Here is an 8,714-nt window from a genome sequence, read left to right on the forward strand (position 1 = left end):
AATAGCTCACAAAACAATTTGTTGAAGGTTATTAAATTTCATGTCCACTATAAAATTAAGAATTAGCCTGAATACCAATTCATGGATCAGGAAACTGAGGAGAATCAGCTAGTCATACAGCCTTGTTCAAGGAGAACTGATGTGACCAGCTACTTTAATTCCAAACATTGTCTCTAGGACATGGCAACCTGCAACTTTCATCTCCTTTTCTTTATTGTCTAAATGTGTTTCTGCCGATCGTCTTTTCTCTTCTTAATCTCACTGCTTTGTCACCTTATTTTCCAGATGTGTTTTGTCCCCTCTGTAATTTTCCATACTTCCTTGTCCATCAAAGGGCCACTAATTAATACAACCCCCCCGGATCTCTCTACGAGCACTTACCCTCTTCTTTCCCTGACCTCCACCTATTCTCCCTGCCTTGCTCTCATTTTTATGCAGAAAGTTGAAGGGGAAGAACCTTAAGATATGAATTCTAGTTTTGATTCACTATCCACCTAGGTCCTTTTGTTACATTCCAGTGTTCAGCCCCCCCCCCTCACCGCCCCCAAATCAGGTATTTCCAAGAACTGGCAAAGTATTAACTAAAGTCATGCATGTGAAAACACTTCATAAAGTCCTAAAGAACTAAAGAAATGCATGTTGTCTTTTACTCACATGGAAGAGAATGTCCAGGGCACCATTAAGTAAGGAATCTAGTTTGAAGGAATTGCCGGGAGTAGCAAAATTGCTGAAAACAAGTGGCTGCAAGCAGGCTCAGAAACCAGTGCCCCATCACAGAAAAGCAAGGACCCCTGGACAGCACCCCAGACAAAAAGCTGGTAAGAGAAATTTGGGGAGTTCCTCTAATTAGTTCCTATAATCCCTGTAGAAAAACTAATAAGTATGGCCTAGGTGTGTGGCATGGACTTTGGGTAGGCATGGGTTTAAGATGGACTGATCTGAGACATGAAGTTAGCACTGGGGCCTTGGGAAAATCTCATACATTTTCTGATGTCCTGATTGCTATGTGTAAAGTGAAGATAAGGATACATAACTCATACAGTGCTTGAAAGCCTTACATTAAATGCAAAAGTCTGACACCTACAAGTAGTTCGATAAACCCAGCTGTGATAATGGGAACCAAGCTTTGTTAGTGTTTATGCCCAGACCTCTGCTCAGTGCCTTACATGTCATGTGCCCTTAACATATATTTTCTGAGTAGATGTGTCGGTGAAATTTTTCCTAAGTAGTAAGGTTCAGAAGTTAAACCTACTAATGGGAAGTGCAGGAAGCTATCACTGAATAGGGCATCTGTGGTCAGTGGAGCCTCAGTCTCCTGAACCTGTAGTTAAAGGGAGAAGAAACACAGTATAGAGTAGGGACTCCCTGGGGGTGAAGTGGTTAAGGCTCCACGCTTCCACTGCAGGAGGTGTGGGTTCCATTCCTGGTCAGGGAACTAAGATCCCACAAGCCATGCAGTGTGGCCAAGAAATAAATAATGTAACATTAAAACATAAAATTACAAAAGTAAAAGTTTGAAAAATACATGTAAGAATGTTTTAACAAAGTGTATAGATTGACAGGTAGGAGATCTCACACTTTCTGATAAAACAGGGACTAACTCCCCAGACCCCACCAGCCTTGCACAGCTTCTGTTCTCCATCTTAGAACTCAGAAGAAAGGAGACTGGAGTGAAGAGGTACAGTTTACGAGAAAGAAAGGGCCACGTGTACCAAGAGGTCAGCGAGCCCCAGGATGACGACTACCTCTGTGAGTGACCCCGGTGGCCCACTCACGGAGAAGGGGCTATGAGGCCTTGGTCCACTAACCTCACCTCACCATCTCGTCCCCCGGCCATCCCCTTCCTCTATGACTTGGGGAGCAGGGTCGAGGCCAAATGCCATGAATGCCCCAGTTCTTTCTGAAGGTCGTTATGACCAGCAACATCACTATACCTTCTCTCATCCCTGTTCTCACCTCCAGATTGTGAGGACTGTCAGAACTTCTTCATCGACAGCTGTGCTGCCCATGGGCCCCCAACCTTTGTAAAGGACTGTGCAGTGGAAAAGGGGCATGCCAACCGCTCAGCTCTCACGCTGCCCCCTGGGTTAAGCATCAGACTGTCGGGCATCCCTGACGCTGGGCTTGGAGTGTGGAACGAGGCGTCCGATCTGCCGCTGGGCCTGCACTTTGGCCCCTATGAGGGCCAGATCACAGACGATGAAGAGGCCGCCAAGAGTGGATACGCCTGGCAGGTGAGAAGCACCTGTTTCCCAGTCCTCTGGCCTCTAATCGCTTCTATGTGTTGGGGGGTACTTCATGTCTACATGCGAGGACGCAGATTGAGATAACATGATCGGCAATGACACAGTCAGCCCTGGGTACTGTGTGCCCTGGGCGTGAACACAGGACTTCCATCTAAAGGTCAGAGGAGAGGTGTGACCACAGTGTACAGACACTCAGGACGTCTATCTAAAGGTGAGAGGAGAGGTGGGAGCACAGTCTACAGACACTCAGGACCTCTATCTAAAGATCAGAGGAGAGGTGGGACCACAGTGTACAGACACTCAGGACCTCTATCTAAAGGTCAGAGGAGAGGTGGGACCACAGTGTACAGACACTCAGGACTTCCATCTAAAGGTCAGAGGAGAGGTGGGAACACAGTATACAGACACTCAGGACTTCCACCTAAAGGTCAGAAGAGAGATAGGAACACCTTGGTACACACTCACAGGACTTCTATCTAAAGGTCAGAGGAGAGGTGGGAACACCATGGTTCACACTCACAGGACTTCTATCTAAAGATCAGAGGAGAGGTGGGACCACAGTGTACAGACACACAGAAGTGACTCCTCCCTTGTGGAGCCCTTGCCTTCAATGAACCAAGAGACTCAGACTTGGAATGATGAGTAAGGGGCTTACCGTGTGGTCCGACTGGCAGTTGAATCCATGCAGGCTGAAAAGCACCAATGTCTACAGAGGGAAATAGCTCTTCTATATCTTCCTACCAAAAAAAAAAAAAGAAAGAAAAGAAAGAGGGAAGCTTGTAACTCTTTCTCTGACACTCAGATCACCAAAGGGAGGAACTGCTATGAGTATGTGGATGGAAAGGACACGTCTTGGGCCAACTGGATGAGGTGAGTGCAGTGAGTCTGCAGTGTGGAGACATTGAGACTCCCTCAATCCCACGCCCCTTTCCTTCTCAACCCGGCTCCCTCAACAGCTTTCACATCTTCCTTCCTCTTTTCCCTCCATATCATGCTCTTTCATTTCAAAAGACACTAGAAAGAAGGAAATAAAAATATGGCATGTGCCGTCAAGATACAAGTCTATATGCTGAACAAAACTGGTGGACTTGAAAGCAACTTGAGGAGTCTAGATTCACCAGGGACACTTTAACTGACTTAATGGACACTTACCACACACTTTATGTTTCAGTTTAGACAGTGAACTTCGTTACTGAAGCACATCACACAACCCATGTCCTTTTGGAGAACATACTGCAGACAGACATTAGCCAACTGATTTTAGGAAGAGTAACCTTATTTTTTCTATCTTTGAGTAACTGCACAGCGCCAGGATAACCTAATACAGGAGACCTTGACTCTTTGTGGGCAACAACATCCTCAGCCTTGGTTCCAGTGAGAAGTGGGCCCTGAGGCCTCACAAGGAATGAGGGGCAGCATGGCCCTGAGCAGGGCAATTCTCTGAGGGCCTCTCCTTTCATCAGGGCAGGCAAACAGTGAACAAACTATTACTGTTCCTTGTCTCAAGCTATATCAGCGCTCTCTCCAAGTTTCCGTGGAAGAGGGTGGGCAAGCGAATAGGACCCTGGATACATGTGGGGAGATGGGAGAACGCTCGAGAGAGAAGGCAGGCTGGGGTGAGTGCTGAGGGCTGTGTGTTAGCCAAGGAGCACCAAGTCCTGTGGATGGAAGAGAACTTAATTCAGAGTTTAGAGGAGCTGGAGGTCACCAGCCTCAAGGACAGTCCAGGTGGAGACGAGTCTGGAACTGGGCTCTAGAAAAATGGCTAATTAGGTAAGGAGAGAAAAGCATGGGAATTCACATGGCCTGGTCGAAGGTGTGAACAGAAGGTCCACATTTGGGGCGGCCTCAGAGGCGGAAGGCAAGGAGCTGGGCATGGTCGGAGAGTGGAGGGCACTCATCACCTGAGGTTTCTTTCCCTTTCCCGGCCTCACCCCCAGGTATGTGAACTGTGCCCGGGACGACAAGGAGCAGAACCTGGTGGCCTTCCAGTATCACGGGCAGATCTTCTACCGAACCTGCCAGGTGGTCAGGCCGGGCTGTGAGCTGCTGGTCTGGTACGGGGACGAGTACGGCCAGGACCTTGGCATCAAGCGGGACAGCCGGGGGAAGAGTGAGCTCGCAACCGGGAGAGGTGAGTGTCAGCCCTCTTCCAGCACCCCACCCCATCCTGGGAGCCTCCGTGGTCCTATTTCGAAGCAGAGTACAATCCAGTCCAAAGGCAGTTGAGTTGCAATAAAAATGCCTCAGAATTTGATTCTTTTCATATGATTGTTAGGAGAAATTTTTATATTAAAAATGTTAGTTCTAATTTTTAATATTTCATGCAAAAATCTATGTAACATCACCTTCTGCTGAAAGGCTTAGAAGCAAAAAGCAAGTTTTCTAGCACCTACCAGCTCTCTGCCCTTTACCTCTTTCTTCCTTAATTCCTCCCATTTCTTTTTTTTTTTTTCACTAAAGACATTTTATTTTAAAATATTTATAGGACAAAGATATTTAAAGAGTCACACTAGGAAATTTATAAATGACATCTGCCAATTTAAAGAAAGTAAATGGAATTCCTTAGTCATCAGTATTTTATTTATTTATTTCATTTACTTTTATTAGTTGGAGGCTAATTACTTTACAATATTGTAGTGGTTTTTGTCATACATTGACATGAATTAGCCATGGATTTACATGTATTCCCCATCCCGATCCCCCCTCCCACCTCCCTCTCTACACGATCCCTCTGGGTCTTCCCAGTGCACCCGGCCCGAGCACTTGTCTCATGCATCCAGCCTGGGCTGGTGATCTCTTTCACCCTAGATAATATACATATTTTGATGCTGTTCTCTTGAAACATCCCACCCTCGCCTTCTCCCACAGAGTCCAAAATTCTGTTCTGTACATCTGTGTCTCTTTTTCTATTTTGCATATATGGTTAACATTACCATCTTTTTAAATTCCACATATATGTGTTAGTATGCTGTAATGGTCTTTATTTTTCTGGCTTACTTCACTCTGTATAATGGGCTCCAGTTTCATCCATCTCATTAGAACTGATTCAGATGAATTCTTTTTAATGGTTGAGTAATATTCCACGGTGTATATGCACCACAGCTTCCTTATCCATTCGTCTGCTGATGGGCATCTAGGTTGCTTCCATGCCCTGGCTACTATAAACAGTGCTGCGATGAACATTGGGGTGCACACATGTGCAGTGATGTTCATTCAGATGACCTGTTCCAGTTTCTTGTCATGTGAGTTCACACTCTGTGCCAGACAGGGCTCCACGCACCAAAACAGACAGAACCACTGCCCTGGGTCAGCAGGGGCTTCATACCAGACAGGGGCTGGTGCTCTGAGGAAAACCAGCGCAGGGAACGTACCTCAGTTCAGCGAGAACAGAGGGTGGGGTGTGGTGCAGGACGGTGCGGCAGGGTCTCTGCAGAGATAACACCTGCAGGGAAGGATTCCAGGCAGGGGAGCAGCCAGTGCCTCAGACCCAGGGCCGGGAACTGAGGCCATGCCAGGGGTCGCGGGAGGAAGCACAGAGGGAGAGGAAGGAGGCTGGACGGGACACGGGAGCTTCAGGGCCTGTGTCCACGTGCAGGCCCCAGGGGTCCCCCTGGGTAACACAGAACAACCGCGCGGCTTTCAGCTGCAAGCGGCATGTTCTCTGTGCTAAGACGATGCTTTGGTTCATTTTTGGGAAGAGACAGCAGCGGGGAGTCCCCTCAGAGATTAGTTCATTGCCAGACATGAGGGGAGAGTGGGCTGGCTGAAGATGCTTGGGAGTGCGAGTGTGAAAAGTCTGGCTGGAGATGCATTTTTAAATAGGGCTTCCTAATGCATGTTAAATGGACTAAGCCTGAATGAAATAAATAAGGTATGGATACTGGTGAGGCTTGAGAAAGGATATGCCTTTATTTTATGACTTATGGGAAACTGAGAGAGGAGCAATTTATGAACCAGTTTGGGCCGCAGGAGCCAGAGATCTGTGGTCAGTGGGACCTGGGCCGCTCGGTCTCATCCAGTCTCAAACCCACTTCCTGCAGAGATCGGCCCAAAGGCTGCTCTTTGAACAAGGAGCCACAAAGTCAGATTTACTCACACCTGATCTAACCACCCCCTGTGCTGCCTCCCATATGTAGAGAGCTCCAGGCCAGGCGCCCCTAACTTAATAGACCCTTTCCCCTCACAGGGAGCCACTCAGGAGATTCCACCTAAGTCATCAAGTCTTATCCCTCAGTAGGGTAAATATCTGTGGCTACTGTGACGTGACTTTTCCGATACTTACACGCAGGGAAAGTCCCTGCAGATCCACCTCTCAGGAGAGATGCTGCCTCTGATGCTGCTGGAAGGTCCCTATCTGGGTGATATGTAGAAAAGGCCCTTGACAACAGCTTCCTGGATTTCTGTAGATGTAGAGAATAAGAGTGGAAAGGAAAAGTGGACTGTAAAGACACTTGATGGGAGACAAATTGTGCACTGTCAACACTTAGATGATTAGTGGGGAGGGCCTGACCATGGCAAACCAGCTACCTGACCAAAAGCTTCCTCTTTCAGCAGAACCGAAGCCCAAGATCCACCCATGTGCCTTCTGCTCTCTGGCCTTCTCCAGTCAGAAATTCCTCAGCCAACACACCCAACGCAGTCACCCCTCTCAGACCCTCCTGAGACCGTCTGAAAGAGACCTCCTCCAACCAGAGGATCCCTGCCCAGGCAATCAAAATCAGCGATATTCAGATCCACACAGCCCAAGCGAAAAACCTGAGGGTCAGGAGGCCAAGGACAGGCCCCAAACTTTGCTGAAAAGCATAAGGCTGAAGAGGATATCAAAGGCCTCTTCCTACTCAACCGGAGGACAAATAGGGGGTTCTGGGGTGTATGAGAGAATGAAAGACGAGCCCAGCACAAGCAAGAAACTGAATCCAGAGGACACAGGCCCATTGCTCACGGGGGCAGGGGTCTCGGGGATTATGAGAGTCATGTATGGAGAGTGTGGGCAAGGCTCCAAGGACAGGTCAAGTCTCAGCACACACGAGAGGACACACACAGGGGAGAAGCCCTATGTTTGCGGGGAGTGTGGGCGATGCTACTGTCAGAAGGTTCATCTCATCAGACACCAGAGGACACACACAGGGGAGAAGCCCTGTGTTTGTGGGGAGTGTGGGTGTAGCTTCAGTCGGAATTCCCTCCTCATCAGACACCAGAGGACACACACAGGGGAGAAGCCCTATGTTTGTGGGGAGTGTGGGCGAAGCTTCAGTGATGAGTCAAATTTCATCACACACGAGAGGACACACACAGGGGAGAAGCCATATGTTTGTGGGGAGTGTGGGCGAAGCTTCCGTCAGAAGTCAACCCTCATCAGACACCAGAGGACACACACAGGGGAGAAGCCCTATGTTTGCGGGGAGTGTGGGCGAAGCTTCAGTCAGAAGTCAGATTTCATCATCCACCAGAGGACACACACAGGGGAGAAGCCCTATGTTTGTGGGGAGTGTGGGCGAAGCTTCAGTCGGAAGTCCCTCCTCATCACACACAAGAGGACACACACAGGGGAGAAGCCCTATGTTTGTGGGGAGTGTGGGCGAAGCTTCAGTCAGAAGTCCCTCCTCATCAGACACCAGAGGACACACACAGGGGAGAAGCCCCATGTTTGCAGGGAGTGTGGGCAAAGCTTCAGTCAGAAGACCAATCTCATCTCACACAAGAGGACACACACAGGGGAGAAGCCTTATGTTTGCAGGGAGTGTGGGCGAAGCTTCAGTCAGAAGGCTCATCTCATCTCACACCAGAGGACACACACAGGGGAGAAGCCCTATGTTTGCAGGGAGTGTGGGCGAAGCTTCAGTCAGAAGACCCATCTCATCAGACACCAGAGGACACACACAGGGGAGAAGCCCTATGTTTGCAGGGAGTGTGAGTCATGACCAAAATACCACACCTTAGCCACAGGAGGATTACTGCAGCCACCCCATGCCTCAGCTCTAAGGGGGCCTCAGAGGAGGTCTGTGACCCATTACTGTCCCCAGGAGTATGAGGAGAGACTTCCCAGGTGGTCCAGGGGTCAAGACTCCAATGCAGAGACCCACGTTCAATACCTGATTGGGGAACTAGCTCCCACAGGCTGCAACTAAGACACAGCACAGCCGAATAAATAAATATATAATAAATATTTTAAAGAAAGAGTGTGATAAGCACAGAATTACTTGTTAAATAGACCTTCCACTTTCATGACAAGAGAGGCGGTAGATAAACAGCAGAGGGTTTCTTAAGTGTTCTGGAGATGTTCATGCCAAGGGCCGTCGTGGTTTTTTAGTACTCCTCTTCTAAGAAATTTTGTCTCCAAACAAATCTGAAGCCCAGACTATTTACTCTTTCCCCTCTTATCACTGACAGTAGAGGAGTCCAGTCATAGCTGAACCCCTGGGAAGGCATCATTCTGGAGCCAAGTCAGTTAGGTCACTGGACAGT

General features: G+C 48.5%; 1 protein-coding gene across 1 annotated transcript; it reads left to right on the forward strand.

The window, feature by feature from the left end:
* Positions 1–664: 664 nt before the first annotated feature.
* Positions 665–8,170, forward strand: LOC122450920 (histone-lysine N-methyltransferase PRDM9-like). The gene is made up of 6 exons (XM_043483315.1): positions 665–818; positions 1,648–1,749; positions 1,963–2,234; positions 3,049–3,116; positions 4,187–4,380; positions 6,804–8,170. Exons 1-6 carry the CDS (start codon positions 665–667, stop codon positions 8,168–8,170), a joined length of 2,157 nt encoding a protein of 718 aa, XP_043339250.1.
* The last annotated feature ends 544 nt before the right edge of the window (positions 8,171–8,714 follow it).

The sequence above is a fragment of the Cervus canadensis genome, chromosome 12 (assembly GCF_019320065.1).
Source record: "Cervus canadensis isolate Bull #8, Minnesota chromosome 12, ASM1932006v1, whole genome shotgun sequence".
NCBI lineage: Eukaryota > Metazoa > Chordata > Mammalia > Artiodactyla > Cervidae > Cervus > Cervus canadensis.

What these genes read in the sequence shown, in the direction of transcription:
- LOC122450920 (XM_043483315.1), top strand. Translation starts at nt 665, where the DNA reads ATGTCCAGGGCACCATTAAGTAAGGAATCTAGTTTGAAGGAATTGCCG. An exon ending in CCAGGATGACGACTACCTCT is followed by an intron (nt 1,750 to 1,962) that starts GTGAGTGACCCC and finishes TCTCACCTCCAG; the next exon opens with ATTGTGAGGACTGTCAGAAC. An exon ending in AGAGTGGATACGCCTGGCAG is followed by an intron (nt 2,235 to 3,048) that starts GTGAGAAGCACC and finishes TCTGACACTCAG; the next exon opens with ATCACCAAAGGGAGGAACTG.